Raw genomic sequence first — 18,113 nt, forward strand, 5'->3', positions numbered from 1 at the left:
GTTGCTCTGGGGTGTCAGAAAAAACCACCTGGGGTCTCCTCACCCTGCTGGTGTCTCCTTGGGCCAGTTTCCTTGCTCTGTTACCTGTCAGCTGCTGCTTTCCTCCTGCCCAGGTTCCCATGGCCAGTGAGTCCCAGAATGTGGTCCAGCAGCCCTTCCAGCAGCCCGTGCTCGTGCCAGCCAGCCAGTCTGTGCAGGGGGGGCTCCAGGCTGGAGGGGTGCCCATCTACTACAGTGTCATCCCCACTGCCCAGCAGAATGGCACCAGGTGAAGCTCTGGCAGCTGCCAGGGGGAGGAAAGGGTGCTGTGCCCACAGTTTTGGGGGGGTTTGGGGGTGTCCTGTGAAGGGCAGGAGTCAGGGATCCTTGTGGGTCCCTTCCAGCTTGGGAGATGGTGTGATTCTGTTTGCTCCTGTGGCCACAAGTGCTGCTCCTCCCTGAGCTTGTCCATCCCTGGCTCCCTTGGTCAGGGCTTGCTGAGCCCCAGTGGGTCGAGCTCCTGTGTGCCCAGCCCTCTCCAGGGGCTCCTGTGTGTTCAGCCATCCCAGAAATGAGGGAGCTGGGTGTGGGAATCAGAAAAACAGAAACTTCCACAGACACAGCAGGGTTTGAGCTGCAGCCTTGGGAGAAGCTTGGATTGATGTAAAAATACAATACCCAGACATTGAGGAGAAAAATCATAAATTTGTGTTTCTATAGTTGTAAAAGTTGTGAGAAACTGCATTGGTAAGGTGGTGAAGGGTTTATCAGGTAGGAAAATGCATTGATAGGGTGGTGAAGGGTTTATAATATAGGAAACTGCATTGATAAAATGGTGAAAGGTTTATAATGTAGGAAACTTCATTGATAAGATGGTGAAGGGTTTATAATATAGGAAACTACATTGATAAAATGGTGAGGGGTTTCTAATGTAGGGGTGTGGTTGTATAGAACGAGCCAAGAGTTTAAAAGCTCTAACAGAAGATGTGTGCATGTGAGTTAAAGCCCATTAGACAAAAGTATCCACAGTGCAGCAGGAGTAAGTAAAGGTGATAGGTTAGAAAATAAACAAAATAAACCCTGTAGCAACTGTCTTTTGGTTTAGAAACTAGTTTCCTGTAAGAAAGAAACTTGTGACTACTCTGCAACTTGCACCTTTAAAATCTCACAGCCCCCGAGGCTGATGTTTGTCTGAGCAATAAATGGTTCTTAGCCCAAAAACAGCCCCATCCTCCATTAAAAGAGTGATAATTATAGCTGGGGATAACCTGTGCAGATGGGCCAGGCCTTCCTCCCTATCCCCATCCTCACCTGAGCCCTCTCTCATAGTTCAGAAAGTTCAATATTTCCTTGTAAGAAACTCATGACTACTCTGAGCTATGGCTGACAACTTGCTCCTTAAAAACCTCACAGCCCCTGAGACTCATGTTTATCTGAGCAATAAATGGTTCTTAGCCCAAAAACATCCTTCGTTAAAAGAGTGGCAGTTATAGCTGGGGATAACCTGTGCAGATGGGCCAGGCCTTCCTCCCCATCCCCATCCTCACCTGAGCACTCTCTGTTAGTTTAGAAAGTTCTGTATTACCTTGTAACAAAGAAGCTCATGTTTGTCTGAGCAATAAATCATTCTTAGCCCAAAAACATCCTTCATTAAAAGAGTGATAATTATAGCTGGGGATAACCTGTACAGATGGGCCAGGCCTTCCTCCCCATCCCGATCCACACCTGAGCCCTCTCTGTTAGTTTAAAAAGTTCTGTATTACATTTTAACAAAGAAACTTGTGACTACTCTGAGCTGTGCACCTTAAAAACCTCACAGCCTCTGAGTGAGACTGATGTTTATCTGAGCAATAAATGGTTCTTAGCCCAAAAACATCCTTCAGTAAAAGAGTGGCAGTTATAGCTGGGGATAACCTGTGCAGATGGGCCAGGCCTTCCTCCCCATCCCCATCCTCACCTGAGCCCTCTCTGTTAGTTTAGAAAGTTCAATATTTCCTTGTAAGAAACTCATGACTACTCTGAGCTGTGCACCTTAAAAACCTCACAGCCTCTGAGACTCATGTTTATCTGAGCAATAAATGGTTCTTAGCCCAAAACCAGCCCCATTCTTCATTATAAGAGTAATAATTACAGCTGGGGATAGCCTGTGCCGATGGCCCAGCCCTTCCTCGCCGTGCCCATCCTCACTGAGCCTCTCTGCTCCACAGCCCGTCCGTGGGGTTCCTGCAGCCTCCTGGCTCCGAGCAGTACCAGATGCCGCAGTCCCCGGCGCCCTGCAGCCCCCCCCAGATGCAGCAGCAGTATTCAGGTACCAGGGGGCACTGGGCAAGGCTGGCATCCACTCCAGAGGTGGCACCAGCCTTTGGATCAGGGCTCTGGAGCTGCCACTTCACAGCCAAGCTTCTGGGCCAGGGGATTGCTCAGGCTGGGAATGCCATGGGGAATGAGCAGGGTGTGGCACTGGGTGGTGCCTGGCATCTCCCTGCCAGGGTGGGCACGGGGGGTGAGGGAGCTGGGTGGGCTGTGGGTTGGTGAGAGGGAGGAAACTGCAGATGGGGTGGCTGGGGGTTGCTGCTCGCTGTCACAGCTGTGGGAGCGAGCTGGAGCAGGAGCTGAGCGGGGATGATGGAGGTTTGGGCTTGGTGAGCTGCAGGATCTGGGCTGGGATGATGGAGATCTAGGCCTGGATCTGAACTGGGATGATGGAGATCTGGGCCTTCATCTGAGCTGGGATGATGGAGATCTGGGCCTGGATCTGAGCTGGGATGATGGAGATCTGGGCCTGGATCTGAGCTGGGATGATGGAGATCTGGGCCTGGATCTGAGCTGGGATGATGGAGATCTGGGCCTGGATCTGAGCTGGGATGCTGGAGGTGTGAGCTTGGTGAGCTGCAGAAGCTGAACTGGGATGATGGAGGTGTGGGCCTGGTGAGTTGGAGCAGGATCTGAGCTGGGATGGTGGAGGTCTGGGCCCAGTGCAGAAGCTGAACTGGGATGATGGATCTGGGCCTGGTGAACTGCAGGATCTGAGCTGGGATGCTGGAGTTCTGGATCTGGATCTGAGCTGGGATGCTGGATCTGGATCTGAGCTGGGATGCTGGATCTGGGCCTGGATCTGAGCTGGGATGCAGGAGTTCTGGACCTGGAGCCTTTGCCTGGGGTGTTGTGGAGATGCTCAGAGCAGTCACTGAGCTGCCATCCCTCAGCTTGGCCCCTGTGCTCCCATTTCTCCTGCATTAAACATCACCACTCCCAGGTGTGACCTTTGCTATTAGAGAGGAGTCCCCAGAGGGTCCTGGTGGGGTTTTTCCAGCCTGGAAAAATCATGAGTGGCAGAGGAGAGAGTCCAGAGTGGGACTGTGGGGAAGGGTGTGCAGGGACAGGGACAGGCAGGTGCCTTGTGTCCCACAGCAGCAGAACCTGGGCCACACACCTCTGTGTCTGTCCCCAGGGGTGTCCCCATCAGGCCCTGGTGTGGTGGTGATGCAGCTGAATGTCCCCAACGGCCCCCAGGCCCCCCAGAACCCCCCTGTGGTGCAGTGGAGCCACTGTAAGTACTACAGCCTGGAGCAGAGGGGGCAGAAGCCAGGAGACCTCTACAACCCCGACACCAGTGCTCAGGTACTGGGGGGGACTGGGAGGGACTGGGAGGGACTGGGAGAAGGCAGCTCAGCCTTTGGGGGTGGGCTGGCTGAGCCTAGGCTTGGAGCTGCTAGGCTGAGAGCAGCAAACTCAAGAGAACCCAGGCTTAAAAGCTGCTAGGTTGGGAGTAGCAAACTATAAATTTTAAATTAAGGGGCTCTCAGGCAACAGAAATTATGGGAGCAGGAAATAACAGTTCTTTAATAGGGAAGGAAATAAAAGGATAAAATAAACAATGCAGTAAATCAAAACAACACTGATATATCCAGGCAGGAAAGTTTGAAATCTCAGATTGTATCCAGGTAGGAATGTTTGAGATCACAGATTGTATCCAGGTAGGAATGTTTGAGATCTCAGGTTGTGTCCAGGTAGGAATGTTTGAAATCTCAGATTCTATCCAGGCAGGAATGTTTGAAATCTCAGATTGTATCTGGGTAGGAATGTTTGAAATTTCAGATTGTACCCAGGTAGGAATGTTTGAAATCTCAGATTGTATCCGGGTAGGAATGTTTGAGATCTCAGATTCTATCCGGGTAGGAATGTTTGAGATCTCAGGTTGTACCCGGGTGGGTGTGGGAGCTGTCCCAAGCCCTGGGCTGTCTGACACTGTCCCTCCCCCAGGCCAGCACCCAGCTGAGCAGCCCCATCACGTCCCCCACGCAGTCCCCGACGCCGTCGCCCGTCACCAACCTGAGCAGCGTGTGCCCGGGGCTGAGCCCCCTGCCCGTGCTGCCCCAGTTCCCCCGGCCCATGGGCCCTGCACAAGGTAAGGGAAGCTCCTGGCCCTGCAGGTGCAGCCCCTCTGCTCTGGGGGCAGGGGCAAAGGGGGCTGGCTGCAGTGCTGCTGCCTGGGGTTTGGGGGGCAGAACAGCACAGAGCAACTGGGGCAGCCCAGGGCTGGGGGTTGGGGGCTTTGGGAGGGGTCTGGGTGAGGGGAGGGATGGATCCCAATCCGTGTTCTCAGAAGGCTGATATATTACATTACATTACATTACATTACATTACATTACATTACATTACATTACATTACATTATTGAAATGTGATATATGATAAAGATATGATAATTATATGATATATGGTATTATATTATATTATATTATATTATATTATATTATATTATATTATATTATATTATATTATATTATATGACATATTATATGATATTATGGTATATGATATTATATTTTATGTTATATGATGTGATATTATAATATATTATATCATATAACGTTATGTTATATGATATATTATATTATAGTTCATATTATATTATATTTGTTATATTTATTATATTATATTTATTATTGAAATGTGATATATGATTATGATATTACATTATATGATAATACATTGTATTACATTATAAGACATTACATACGGCATTACAATTCATTCTATTACATTATATTATAGATTGCTGTACTAAAACTACACTAAAGCATACAGAAAGGATACAGACAGAAGGTTACAAAGAATGAATAATAAAACCCCGTGACTCCTCCCAGAGTCCCCACAGAGCTGGACGGTGATTGGTCATTGAGTAGAAACAATTCACGCAAAACCAATCAAACATGTTGGGAAACAATTCCAGAGCAGCCACCACAGGAGAAGAGAATCAGATAATTATTATTTACATTTTCCTCTGAGCCTTCTCAGCTTCCCAGGAGAGGAAATCCTGGGCCAGGAGGGTTTTTCAGGCGATAGCACAGTGCCAGGAGTGCTGTGCCATTGCCTGGGATCCCCAACGCTGCTCCTCGTGCAGGTGACGGCCGGTACTCGCTGCTGGGCCAGCCTCTGCAGTACAACCTGTCCCTGTGTCCCCCGCCTCTGCTGCACAACCAGCCCAGCTACACGGGACACCAGGTACAGCCAGGCCCTCCCCAGCCCACTGTGGGCACCACGAGGCCACCGTGTCCCCTGAGGTGACACTTGTCTCCTTCCAGGGGCAGACCGGAATGAAACACGGCAACCGGAGCAAGAGGCAGGCCCTGAAGTCGGCGTCCACCGACCTGGGGACGAGTGACGTAGGCAAGTGACCCCCTCAGCCTCTGTTTGCCCTCTGATGTCCCTAAAAATGGATGTTGGAGACTCCAGGTGCCATCCCTGTCTGCACCAGCATCCCACAGAGCCCTGTGCTGGTTTTGGAGGGTTCCTGCCAGTCCCTGTGCTGGTTTTGGAGGGTTCCTGCCAGTCCCTGTGCTGGTTTTGGAGGGTTCCTAGCAGTCCCTGTGCTGGTTTTGGAGGATTTTCCTGCCAGTCCCTGTGCTGGTTTTGAAGGGATTTCCTGCCAGTCCCTGTGCTGGTTTTGGAGGGTTCCTGCCAGTCCTTGTGCTGGTTTTGGAGGATTTTCCTGCCAGTCCCTGTGCTGGTTTTGGAGGATTTTCCTGCCAGTCCCTGTGCTGGTTTTGGAGGATTTTCCTGCCAGTCCCTGTGCTGGTTTTGGAGGGTTCCTGCCAGTCCCTGTGCTGGTTTTGGAGGATTTTCCTGCCAGTCCCTTTGCTGGTTTTGGAGGGTTCCTGCCAGTCCCTGTGCTGGTTTTGGAGGGTTCCTGCCAGTCCCTGTGCTGGTTTTGGAGGATTTTCCTGCCAGTCCCTGTGCTGGTTTTGGAGGGTTCCTGCCAGTCCTTGTGCTGGTTTTGGAGGGTTCCTGCCAGTCCTTGTGCTGGTTTTGGAGGATTTTCCTGCCAGTCCCTGTGCTGGTTTTGGAGGATTCTCCTGCCAGTCCCTGTGCTGGTTTTGGAGGATTTTCCTGCCAGTCCCTTTGCTGGTTTTGGAGGGTTCCTGCCAGTCCCTGTGCTGGTTTTGGAGGGTTCCTACAGTCCCTGTGCTGGTTTTGGAGGGATTTCCTGCCAGTCCCTGTGCTGGTTTTGGAGGGTTCTCCTGCCAGTCCCTGTGCTGGTTTTGGAGGGATTCTCCTGCCAGTCCCTATTCTGGTTTTGGAGGGATTTCCTGCCAGTCCCTGTGCTGGTTTTGGAGGGTTCCTGCCAGTCCTTGTGCTGGTTTTGGAGGGATTCTCCTGCCAGTCCCTGTGCTGGTTTTGGAGGGATTTCCTGCCAGTCCCTGTGCTGGTTTTGGAGGGTTCCTGCCAGTCCTTGTGCTGGTTTTGGAGGGATTCTCCTGCCAGTCCCTGTGCTGGTTTTGGAGGATTTTCCTGCCAGTCCCTGTGCTGGTTTTGAAGGGATTTCCTGCCAGTCCCTTTGCTGGTTTTGGAGGATTTTCCTGCCAGTCCCTGTGCTGGTTTTGGAGGATTTTCCTGCCAGTCCCTGTGCTGGTTTTGGAGGGTTCCTGCCAGTCCCTTTGCTGGTTTTGGAGGGTTCCTACAGTCCCTGTGCTGGTTTTGGAGGGATTTCCTGCCAGTCCCTGTTCTGGTTTTGGAGGGGTTTCCTGCCAGTCCCTGTGCTGGTTTTGGAGCGATTTCCTGCCAGTCCCTGTGCTGGTTTTGGAGGGTTCCTGCCAGTCCCTGTGCTGGTTTTGGAGCGATTTCCTGCCAGTCTCTTCTCCCCACACCCACAAACACCCCCCAGCCCTGGTGGGTCCAGGCTGGGGGTGCAGCAGATGCAGCCCCAACCCTCTGTGCCCTGAGGGAGGTGGGTGAGCAGGGAGTAAAACCTCTGAGGAGCACCCCTGGGTGCTGTTCCTGCCTCCCAGAGGGTGGAAGTGATGGAGCAGGTGGGAGCTGGCAGAGCTGGGATTTTGTTCCTCTTTCTCAGCAGAAAGTGTGTCCAGACTCTGAGATCTCTTTCCCAAGTCACTCTTCCCACCCATGCTTCCCTTTCCCATGGGTTCTGCAGCTTCAGATGCCAAATTTTTGGAGATCTGGGATCTCCCAGGGTGGCTGTGAGGGCTGAGGGTTCCAGTGAATCCTCTCTCTCCACCCATGCCCGGGGTGTCCCCACTGGGTCCTGGGGAAGGGAGGGACCCACAGCTTGGATGGAGCAGCCCTCACTGACCCTCTGGAGCCCTCAGGCTTGTCCCTGATGTCACCTCAGTGTCACCAGCAGCAGCAGCTGCTTGCAGGGGCCCTTTAAGAGCTGCCTCCCCCCTCCTGCCCCTGGCATGGTCCCGACGTGCCACGTTAATATTAGCAAAGAATCCTCCAGCAGCTCTGCTGAGCCCAGGGCAGGGCTGGAGCCAGGAGCTGCAGAGGGATTTGGGGACCACAGGGTCTGGAGCTGGGAGCTGCAGAAGAATTTGGGGACCACAGGGCAGGGGCTGGGAGCTGCAGAGGGATTTGGGGACCACAGGGTCTGGAGCTGGGAGCTGCAGAGGGATTTGGGTACCACAGGGTCTGGAGCTGGGAGCTGCAGAGGGATTTGGGTACCACAGGGCAGGGGCTGGGAGCTGCAGAGGGATTTGGGGACCACAGGGTCTGGAGCTGGGAGCTGCAGAGGGATTTGGGTACCACAGGGCAGGGGCTGGGAGCTGCAGAGGGATTTGGGGACCACAGGGCAGGGGCTGGGAGCTGCAGAGGGATTTGGGTACCACAGGGCAGGGGCTGGGAGCTGCAGAGGGATTTGGGTATCACAGGGGCTGGAGCCAGGAGCTGCAAAGGGATTTGGGGACCACAGGGCAGGAATAGGGAAGAGCCAGGAGCTGCAAAGAGATTTGGGTACCACAGGGCAGGGGCAGGTGTTACAGGGATTTGGGGACCACAGGGGCTGGAGCTGGAGCTGCAGAGGGATTTGGGGACCACAGGGCAGAGGTCAAAACCAGGAGCTGCAGAGGGATTTGGGGACCACTGGGCAGGGTCTGGAGCTGGGAGCTGCAGAGATTGGGGTACTACAGGCAGGAACCAGGAACTGCAGAGGGATTTGGGTACCACAGGGGCTGCAGCCAGGAGCTGCAAAGAGATTTGGGTACCACAGGGCAGGGGCTGGAGCTGCAGAGGGATTTGGGGATCACTGGGCAGGAACTGGAGCCTGGATCTGCAGAAGGATTTGGGTACCACAGGGGCTGGAGCTGCAGAGGGATTTGGGGACCACCAGGCAGGACACACCCAGTGCCACCATCCTCCATGGGTGCAGCCATTCTCCCTGCCAGGGTCAGGGTGGCAGCGTGGGGTTGGCTCCAGTCCTGCTCTCTGAGGGTTTGGGGTGAGAAAACAGCACAGAGCCCCTGGGAAAGCCTGAACTATCCAAAGGACACCGGGAGGACTTGGGAATTCCCACATCTCCTCCTGAAGCAAAACCAGAATTGTGGGCACAAGAGGGGATTGGGATGGGGCATTCCAGGGTGCAGGTAGGGCTGCTTTGGAGGGCTTAAAAGAATAAATGGATTAAAAGAATATATTGGCTGGCTTAAAATAATAGATTGGGTGGTTTAAAAGAATAAATTCCTGCTGGGGGCAGCCTGGCAGGGTTCCTGTGCCCAGGAGAGCTGGCTATGGGAATACCCACATCTCCTCCTGAAGCAAAACCAGAATTGTGGGTACAGGAAGGGGATTGGGATGGGGCAGGTAGGGCTGCTTTGGAGGGGAAGTTTCTGGCTTAAAAGAGTAGATTGGGTGGCTTAAAAGAATGGATTCCTGCTGGAGGCAGCTTGGCAGGGTTCCTGTGCCCAGGAGAGGTGGCTGTGGGAATACCCACATCTCCTCCTGAAGCAAAACCAGAACTGTGGGCACAGGAGGGGATTGGGATGGGGCATTCCAGGCTGTTTTGGAGGGCTTAGAAGAGTAGATTGGCTGGTTTAGAAGAATAAATCCCAGCTGGGGGCAGCCTGGCAGGGTTCCTGTGCCCAGGAGAAGTGGCTGCTCCAGCCTGCAGCTCCGGGAGCACCGGGACTGGCCGGTGGTGACGCTCTGCTCCTCCCCTGCAGTGCTGGGCCGGGTGCTGGAGGTGACAGACCTGCCCGAGGGCATCACACGGACAGAGGCCGACAAGCTCTTCACCCAGCTCGCCATGGCCGGTGCCAAAATCCAGTGGCTCAAAGAGACTCAGGGGCGCCGCGGGGACGGAGGAGGCGGCGGGGACAACAGCGGGACTCCGGAGAACGGCAGGCACAGTGACCTCGCTGCCTTATACACCATCGTGGCCGTGTTCCCCAGCCCCCTGGCTGCCCAAAACGCCTCCCTCCGGCTCAACAACTCCCTCAGCCGCTTCAAACTGCGCGTGGCCAAAAAGAACTACGACCTGCGGGTGCTGGAGCGGGCGAGCTCCCAGTAGAGCCCCCGTGTGGGCACCGGGCACTCCCCTGGGCCTCTTCTCCTCCCACCCTCCCTTCCTCTCGCCCTCCTTCCTTGATATATTTATATGAACATAATTAAGAGACAAGAAGTTGATTTTTTTTTTCTGTTTTTTTTTAATTATTATTTTTTTGGAGTGACGCCCGTGCCCGCCCCCCTCCCCTGTGTCTATGGTTTTTGTTTAAGCACTGTGTTGGACCTCACATACAGGTGTTGATTGGTATGTTCACTGCACATTTTATTTAATCAAATTATTATTTTGCTGGGGAGGGGGGTGGGGGAATTTTTTTTTTTTGGTCTTATTTTATTTGGGGGGGGTTGTTTTTAAATAAAAAAAAAAAAAAGGAAAATTGTCCATCACTTGAATGTAAATTGAATGTAAATTCCCTTGTCAGTGTCAGGGCTGGGGGACTCTCTGGGGTGAAGGGATAGCAGAAGGGACACTGGCAGGGGGATGATCCCAAAGTAGCATTTGGGCTGGGGCTGAACTCCCCTGACAGATGTTCACGGCCTCTCCTCCAGCTGCCAGCCCCATCCAGCTGTGGAATTCCAGGGCAGGAATGAGGGCGTGGAGTCGTCACATTCCTGCTGACAGCAGCAGCACCTGGAGCTGGCAGGGGCGGGGACAGGATTTGGGGTGGCACAGCCAGAGCCCCTGGCAGCAGCAGGATGCTCCCAACCTTCCTGAGGACAGGTAAGAGCTGCCAGGAAGGGGGAGCTCCAACCCCAGGCTGGTTCCAGCTCCCGCCTCGGAGCCAGCCACAGCCAGGCAGGGAGCTCAGGGCAGCCTGGCACCAGTGGGATGCCAGCTCCTGCCATGCCAGCAGAGCCTACCACCAGCAGGTTTGGTGCCAGGGGGTGCGAGGCAGCCACTCCCCCCCGTGCCAGACCCCACTGCTGCCCCTCTGCCCACTGCACCAGCAGCCTGCAAAGCCCCAGCTGGAGCCGGAACCTTTGCTGTGCCCAGCTCCTGGAACCCTCCGTGTGCCCAATTCCCGGAGCCCTCCCTGTGCCCGGTTCCTTCTTTATCCCGGGCCAGGCTGGGGGGGCCCCTGGCACGCCCAGCAACCACCAACGCAAATAGCCGGTGCCTCCTCCGCCCGCTCCCGCCCGGCGCACGCTGGGGCTCCAATTTCCCGGCGTCAGCCCCCGCCACCGCTCAGCTGTCGTCCCCCTGTGCCCTGTCACTCCGCTGGCCCCGGCACCGCCGCGGCTGCCGCCGCCACCGAGCGCTGCGGGCTCTGCGGCCACCGGGGCCCGGCACCGGCCGCCCTCCGGGGGCTCCTTCAGCGCGGGGGGAGAGCGCCAAGCACAGGGTAAGTGCCCCCTGTGTGCCCCCCGTGCCCACCCTGGGCACCCCCCCGGGCTGTAGGGCCTCGGGGTGCCCCGTTCCCGCTGTTGCTTCCCCATGGTTTTCCCGACTGGTTTTCCCAGCTGTTTTTTCTGATTCTGACTGGTTTTCCCCGCACGTTTTCCTGACTGGTTTCCCAGCTGGTTTTCCTGATGGTTTTCCTGATGGTTTTCCCAGCTGGTTTTCCTGATGGTTTTCCTGGCTGGTTTTCCTGACCAATTTTCCTGGTTGGTTTTCCCAGCTGATTTTCCTGACTGGTTTTCCTGATGGTTTTCCTGACTGGTTTTCCTGACTGGTTTCCCAGCTGGTTTTCCTGATGGTTTTCCTGATGGTTTTCCCAGCTGGTTTTCCTGATTATTTTCCTGACTGGTTTTCCTGATTATTTTCCTGACTGGTTTTCCTGGCTGGTTTTCCTGAGTGGAGTGGGTATCACCAAAAATAAGGAGGTCTGGGTGGAAGCATGGCAGGGAGGGCTGCCCAAGGTGGCACCGGGATGGTTTGGGGGATGCTGGAGCAGCTCCTGCCCCGGTGCCAGCCGGGTGATGCCCATCGGTGCCCCCTGAGCTCACTGAGGGGCCGAGGGCGGCGCCGTTCGTGGTTTCACGGTGGGATGGAGATGCCTGGCCTAAGGTGGGCACATGCAGGTAGCCCAGGTACTGGCTCACAGCGCTTGGCACCTGAGCCAGGGGATGTACCACGCTCTGGGACGGGCACTGACCTCCTCCAGCCTGGCCCTGGGGCTCAGCGAGGCAGAACCAGCCCGGGCAGGGCTGTGGGATGGGCACTGGGGGTGAACCCCGGGTTCCCCTGGCAGAACCAGCCCGGGCATGGCTGTGGGATGGGCACTGGGGGTGAGCCCGGGGTTCCCCTGGCAGAACCAGCCCGGGCAGGGCTGTGGGATGGGCACTGGGGGTGAACCCGGGGTTCCCCTGGCAGAACCAGCCCGGGCAGGGGCTGTGGGATGGGCACTGGGGGTGAACCCGGGGTTCCCCCTGGCAGAGCCAGCCCGGGCAGGGGCTGCAGGATGTGCAGGGGTGGCACTGCCCACCCAGCAGGGTGGAACTGCCCCTGCCAACGCCATCCCTGCTCTTCCCCTCGCAGCATGACGGAGAAGGAAGTGCCAGAGGCACCGGCTTCACCTGCTTCAGGTGGGAAACCCAAGAGCCGGGTAAGTGGGTGCCCACGGGGCACTTTGGGTGGGTGGGTGGTGCCCCCTCTTTATCATCATCCTGCCGCGGCCCCAGGAGGCTTTGGGGGGCCGGGGGTGCCGGGGGCTGGGTGGGCATTTCCCAGCTTGGCATTTCCCTGGTGTGCCCACACCCCTGAGGTGCTCAGGAGCCGTAGCTTCGTCTTCTGTGGAGACTTCACGGGACTGGGAGGAGAATCCCCAAATTCAGAGCGTTCCTGGAGTCTCCTCCCGCTTCTGGAGGGGGTCTGGGGGCGAGGAGCCGGGCGGGGGGGGGTCTGCCCTCCTGCCTCCCCCACGCTGCCACACACCGTCCGTCCCCTCCTGCCCCAGCAGCTGCAGAAGCTGAAGCAAATTTTCCAGCGAAAACCCAAGGAGGAGCCGGTGCAGGAGCCGCAGCCCAACGGGGAGCTGGTCAGCCCCTCGGGGGGACCCATCTACTACATCTATGAGGATGACGAAGAGGAGGAAGAGGAGGAGGAGCCCGAGCCCCCTCCCGAACCGGAGAAACTCGTTAACGACAAACCGCACAAGTTCAAAGACCATTACTTCAAAAAGCCCAAATTCTGCGATGTTTGTGCCCGCATGATCGTCCGTGAGTGCTGAGGGGGGTAGGGGGTCACGGGCAGGGCTGGGGGGCCACGGGTACGGCTGGGACTGGGGGCCAAGGCTGCCCAGGGCTCCGTCCCGGCCGTTTCACAGCTGCAGTGTCACATTCCCTCTCCTTTCCACCCCCCCCTCACTGCCCAGTCAACAACAAATTTGGCCTGAGGTGCAAGAACTGCAAAACCAACATCCACCACCACTGCCAGACCTACGTGGAGATGCAGCGCTGCTTCGGCAAGATCGTGAGTGCCACCGCCCCCTGCCCCTCCAGCCCCCAAAAGGGGCACCCCTGACAGTGCCCACCTCAGCCCCCACAGGCAGGACACAGGTGCCACCACCCCTGGTCATTTCCTGCCTCTCAGGGGGACCCCATCCCCTTCTGGGGTCCCCCCAGTTCTGCCAGGTGGCTCCGGGGCGTCCCTGATGCTGCGACCCTCCCCCCCTCCAGTCCCAGATCGGGCACCCCTGGCAGTGCCCACCTCAGCCCCCGTGGGCAGGATGCAGATGTCACCACCCCTGGTCATTTCCTGCCTCTCAGGGGGTCCCCCATCCCACTCTGGGGTCCCCCTAGTTCTGCCAGGTGGCTCCGGGGGGTGTCTGATGATGCGACCCCCCCCCCTGTCCTCCTGTCCTCGCAGCCTCCCGGGTTCCGGCGGGCGTACAGCTCCCCCCTCTACAGCGACCAGCAGTTCGCCGGCACCAAGGACCAGCTCGGTGAGTCCCCCCTGTCCCTTTGTCCCCACCCTGGGGTGTCCCAACCCCCCCCTGACCCCCCCTGAGCCCCCGCAGCGAACAGGAGCGACCCCGTGTTCGAGACGCTGCGGACGGGGGTGATCATGGCCAACAAGGAGCGCAAGAAGGGGCAGGACGACAAGAAAAACGTGAGTGTGGGGTCGGGCTCTCCCCAGATTCCTGCCCGATGCACCCCAGTGACCCCCCCAAGCCCCCCACCCTCTGAGAGCTGTCTGTCCTTCCAGCCCCTGGCTGCGATGATGGACGAGGAGCCGGAGGCCGCGAAGCCGGTGGGGAGCAAAGCTGAGGGTGGTGAGCGCCGAGGGTTGGGGGGCTGAGCCCGTGGGGACACGGAGGGACGCCCTGGGTGTGTTTTTTGGGGTTGGGGTTGCCCTGCAGAATGAGGGTCCCCGGTGCGTGTCCCCACCCCGGGGCTCTCGCTGGGTTCCCCCGCTGGCTGAGGAGACCCTCTGGAGGCGCCACCGGGAGATGTGACCCCTCCTCCCCTTCCCAGGCGCCTCCGAGGGGGACAAGAAGGCTGAGAAGAGCCCAACAGATGACAAGGTACCCCTCATCCTCGCCCTGCACCCCAACACCTTGAGCAGAGCCTGTGGGGGATGCTCAGGTCTGTCTGTAAACCCACCCCGTGTCCCCCAGAGCAAGAAGCCACAGCCGGGGGGGTTCCTGCAGTCCCACTACTTCGTGGCACTTTATCGCTTCAAAGCCCTGGAGAAGGACGACCTGGACTTCCCGTGAGTTCCCAGCCTTTTCTTGGGCTCTTTCCCGAGGTTTTTTGGGGTTTTTTGGGGTTTTTTTGGGGGGTTTGGCTCCATGTGGTTCCGTGGATTTCCCAAGGCTGAGCTGCTCCGGGCAGTCCCTGAGCCCGTGGGCTGCGTGTCCCGTGCCAGACTCGGGGCTGGAGGAGCTGATTCTGAAGGAAAAGAGATTTTCCTTGGGTGGAAAAATCCCCCAAGGATGGGTGGGGGTCCTGTCCCCCCCTCAGAGATCCCTTCCTTCCCTTCCAGGCCGGGGGAGAAGATCACGGTGGTCGATGACTCCAACGAGGAGTGGTGGCGGGTGAGGCCGGGGGGGCACCCAAACCTGCTGCCACCCCCCAGCCTGGCGGGGAGGGGGGTCTGGGACCCCCAGATCGGCCCCAACCCCCCCTTGCGCTCCTTGCAGGGGAAGATCGGGGAGAAAGTCGGGTACTTCCCCCCCAACTTCATCATCCGGGTGCGGGCGGGCGAGCGGGTGCACAAGGTGACGCGTTCCTTCGTGGGCAACCGGGAAATCGGGCAGATCACGCTCAAAAAGGATCAGGTGAGACGGGACCACCCCCCAAAACCCCCCGGAGACCCCCAGCCTCCCCCCAAGCCCCCCAACACAGCTGCACCCCGTAACCAGCATCATCACCCTCCCCCTTCCCAGCAGATGAGATCTGCTCTGCCCCGACCCCTCCTCACCTGCTCTGGGGGGGTCCTGGGGGTCCCCCCTGCCCTGGGGGGGTCCCGGGGGTCTCAGCCGCCCCCGTCTCGCCCGCAGATCGTGGTGCAGAAGGGGGAGGAGGTGAACGGTTACGTCAAAGTCTTCACCGGCCGCAAAGTGGGGCTGTTCCCTGTGGACTTCCTGGAGGAGATCTGAGGGGGGGCTGCGGGGGGACCCCCGGGATGAGGGGCAGAGACCCCCGGGATGGGGGACACGGAGCCCCCCAGGATGGGGACGGAGAGCGGCTGCAGGGCAGGGATGGGCCGGGGGCACCCTGGGGATGGGGAATGGAGAAAAACCCCGGGATTGGGATGGGGGGGCCCTGGCTGCGGGACAGGTTTGGGGTCGGGGTGGCCACCCCCATTCCTGCTGCTCCCTGGGGGGTCCCTGGGGGGCTGCTGTCCCCCCCAGGACCAGGATGGGGGGACAGGAGGTGCCCCAAGGGCTCTTCCCCCGTGGTGCCTCCAGGGACGCTGGATGCGGGGGGGGGGCACCCCCAGAGCCGCTGTGGAGCCCCCCGGGAGCGGGTGGGGGGACACCGGGGGTCGGGGGGGGTCTGGGGGGGTCCTGCCCCGGTGCTCCCGGTGCTCCCGGTGCTCCCGGGTTTGGCAATACACGGCTGCGCTCACGCCCCCCTCTCGGTGTGGATTTAATGGGGAGGGGGCGCACCGGGGGGGGCGGTGGGCACCGCTCTGGGGGGGGGGGGGGGCACTGTGGGGCAGCGGTGACACCTTGGGAGGTGGCACTGCTGGGGTGGCAGTGCCACCCTGGGAGGAGGGCGGGGGGGGATTTTCAGTGGTCACTGTGGGGGACCTGGTGGCCCCAGTGGAGGGGTCACTCACTGGTCACTGTGGGGGTGTCGATGGTCACCGGTGGAGGGGTCACTGGGGGGTGCTGGTGGCCCTGCTCTGGGGAGGGTCACTGGTCACTCTGGGGGTGCTGGTGGCCACCAGTGGAGAGGTCAGTGGTCACTGTGACAGTGGTGGTGGCCCCCGATGGAGGGGTCACTCAGTGGTCACTGTGGGGGTCACTCAGTGGTCACTGTGGGGGTGCTGTTGGCCACCAGTGGAGGGGTCACTGGTCACTGTGAGAGTGGCGGTAGCCACCAGTGGAGCGGGTGACTCACTGGTCACTGTGGGGCGCTGGTGGCCACCAGTGGAGAGGTCAGTGGTCACTGTGACAGTGGTGGTGGCCCCCGATGGACAGGAGGGGCAGCTGGTCACTGTGGGGTGGTGGTGGCCACCCACAGGAGGAGTGATGGAGGAGTCACTCACTGGTCACTCCGGGGGTCACTCAGTGATCGTTGTGGGGGTCCCTCACTGGTCACTGTGGGGGTCCCTCACGGAACACTCCGGGGGTCCCTCACTGGTCACTGTTGGGGTCCCTCACTGGTCACTGTGGGGGTCCCTCACTGGTCACTCCGGGGGTCCCTCACTGGTCACTCCGGGGGTGCCGCTGTCCCCCAGCGGGGCTCCGCCGGCCCCGGGCGGTTCGGGGGGAAGGGGCGGAACCGGGACCCCCCCGCCCGGTCCCTCGGCGCTGGCGCGGGGCCCGGCGGGGCCCGAAAAGGGGCGGCGGGCGACAGGTGACGGTGCCGGGGACAGGACGGGACCTTGGCACGCGCGGAGCCACCGACAGGTGCCCGGGGGCGCCCGTGACGTCACGGCACCCGTGACGTCAGCGGTAACCACGGCGACGGCGTGGGCGGGGCTCGGCGGGTGGGCGGGGCTGAGCCTCGCCCGGTTCCGCCGCGAGGGGGCGCTGTCGGCACGCCGCGCGGCAGCGCCGTATGCAAAAATATGCAAATGAGGTGGGGAAGCAGCGGCGCCTCCTAGTGGGGGGTTTTTGGGATATTGGGGATGAAATTGGGGGGAGGGGGAACGGGGAGCTCCCTCTCCCCCGCCCCAGTCCGTGGGGTGCTGAGGGGGTTGTGAGGGGTACAGGGAACCCTGGGGGGGGGGGGGGGTGGAAGGAGGTGTGGGGACCCCCCCCCCCAGACTGGGGTATGCCCCCATTCCCAGCACCCCCAGTTAGCGGAGGCTGCTCCGGGAAGGGTGGAAATGAGGGGGGGGTGAGGAATGGGGGTGAGAGCAGGGCAATCCTCGGGACTGACCGACCGACCTCCCTCCCTCCCTCCCTCCCTCCCTCCTCCCCTCCCCTCCCCTCTCCTTCCCCTCCTGTCACACAGCTTTAAATGCCGAGCCATTAAAATTTTCCACCTCATTTGCGGCTCCTCACACGGTTAATTTTCCCGGGATTGTCTATTTATTTATTTGCCGAGCCCTGCGGGAGGGGGGAGCAGCTGATTCGCTGCATCTGGGCGGTGGGGAGGGAAAGGGGGGGAACCACCCTGGGAAGGGGGGAGGGCTCCGGCTAATTTAACAGCTGAAGAGAACAACTTAATTAGAGTCAGCTGGAAAATTGGGTAAAACACCTTCGATCAGCCTCCCAGCCCCCAGCCCCCTCCTGGTGGGGTGTGAGTTTGGGGATGGATTTGGGGATGAATTTTGGGATGTGTTCTGGGAAGGAGGGAGAGCTGGCCCCAGCCAAGCAGCTGCCCTTCATTCCAGCCAGCAGCTAATTGGCTTGATCAGCAGTTAATTGGGAATTAAGAGGTGCATCCCCCTCTTCCTCCTCCCATCCCAGCTCCCCGCATGGCTCCGGGGGGGGCACCCAGAGGGGAGAGGGGGGCGCGATGGGATTTTCCATTCCCCCCCCCCCCCCAAATTATGGCCGCTAAGCAATTTAGGGTTTGGTTTTTCCTCTTTTCCCGTGTTTTTCCCATTCCCGGTGCTCCCAACCTGGCTGTCCCCCCCCCTCGGCTTCTCCCCACCCGGGGGGGTCCGGCTGGAGGAGCCCCCCCCCCTCCCCATTCATCACCTCCGCTTCTCCCCCCACCCCATGAAAGGTCAGGAATTTGCCGGGCTCAGGAATTAATTGAAATCCCACC

At 58.7% G+C, this 18,113-nt stretch overlaps 2 protein-coding genes across 5 annotated transcripts in view; both read left to right on the plus strand.

Moving 5' to 3' along the window:
- R3HDM2 (R3H domain containing 2) overlaps window positions 1-10,158 on the plus strand; it is a 64,359-nt gene extending 54,201 nt beyond the window's left edge. For all 3 annotated transcript variants that reach the window (XM_059871737.1, XM_059871735.1, XM_059871736.1), the window contains 7 exons: window positions 114-268; window positions 2,187-2,287; window positions 3,431-3,600; window positions 4,243-4,387; window positions 5,386-5,486; window positions 5,567-5,651; window positions 9,437-10,158. In XM_059871737.1, the coding sequence (XP_059727720.1) occupies window positions 114-268; window positions 2,187-2,287; window positions 3,431-3,600; window positions 4,243-4,387; window positions 5,386-5,486; window positions 5,567-5,651; window positions 9,437-9,783 (1,104 nt within the window). In that variant the 3' untranslated portion in view covers window positions 9,784-10,158. The remainder of the gene's footprint in view (window positions 1-113; window positions 269-2,186; window positions 2,288-3,430; window positions 3,601-4,242; window positions 4,388-5,385; window positions 5,487-5,566; window positions 5,652-9,436) is intronic.
- Window positions 10,159-10,457: 299 nt separating this feature from the next.
- STAC3 (SH3 and cysteine rich domain 3) lies at window positions 10,458-15,794 on the plus strand. Of its 2 annotated transcripts, none has more exons than XM_059871741.1 (12): window positions 10,458-11,119; window positions 12,256-12,322; window positions 12,674-12,935; window positions 13,091-13,188; window positions 13,585-13,660; window positions 13,736-13,827; window positions 13,924-13,990; window positions 14,193-14,242; window positions 14,336-14,430; window positions 14,704-14,755; window positions 14,861-14,998; window positions 15,221-15,794. In XM_059871741.1, exons 1-12 carry the CDS (start codon window positions 10,473-10,475, stop codon window positions 15,317-15,319), a joined length of 1,743 nt encoding a protein of 580 aa, XP_059727724.1. In that variant the 5' UTR covers window positions 10,458-10,472; the 3' UTR covers window positions 15,320-15,794. The 2 variants fall into 2 exon arrangements, with proteins under 2 accessions (XP_059727724.1, XP_059727725.1); XM_059871742.1 differs by having other exon boundaries at window positions 12,677-12,935.
- Window positions 15,795-18,113: the final 2,319 nt, after the last annotated feature.

Source organism: Haemorhous mexicanus, chromosome 33, assembly GCF_027477595.1.
Source record: "Haemorhous mexicanus isolate bHaeMex1 chromosome 33, bHaeMex1.pri, whole genome shotgun sequence".
Lineage (NCBI taxonomy): Eukaryota > Metazoa > Chordata > Aves > Passeriformes > Fringillidae > Haemorhous > Haemorhous mexicanus.

Coding starts and splice junctions, on each gene's coding strand:
- STAC3 (XM_059871741.1), top strand. CDS start 10,473: ATGCTCCCAACCTTCCTGAGGACAGGTAAGAGCTGCCAGGAAGGGGGA. Junction 12,936..13,090: donor TTGTGCCCGCATGATCGTCC/GTGAGTGCTGAG, acceptor CTCACTGCCCAG/TCAACAACAAATTTGGCCTG. Junction 14,756..14,860: donor CCAACGAGGAGTGGTGGCGG/GTGAGGCCGGGG, acceptor CGCTCCTTGCAG/GGGAAGATCGGGGAGAAAGT.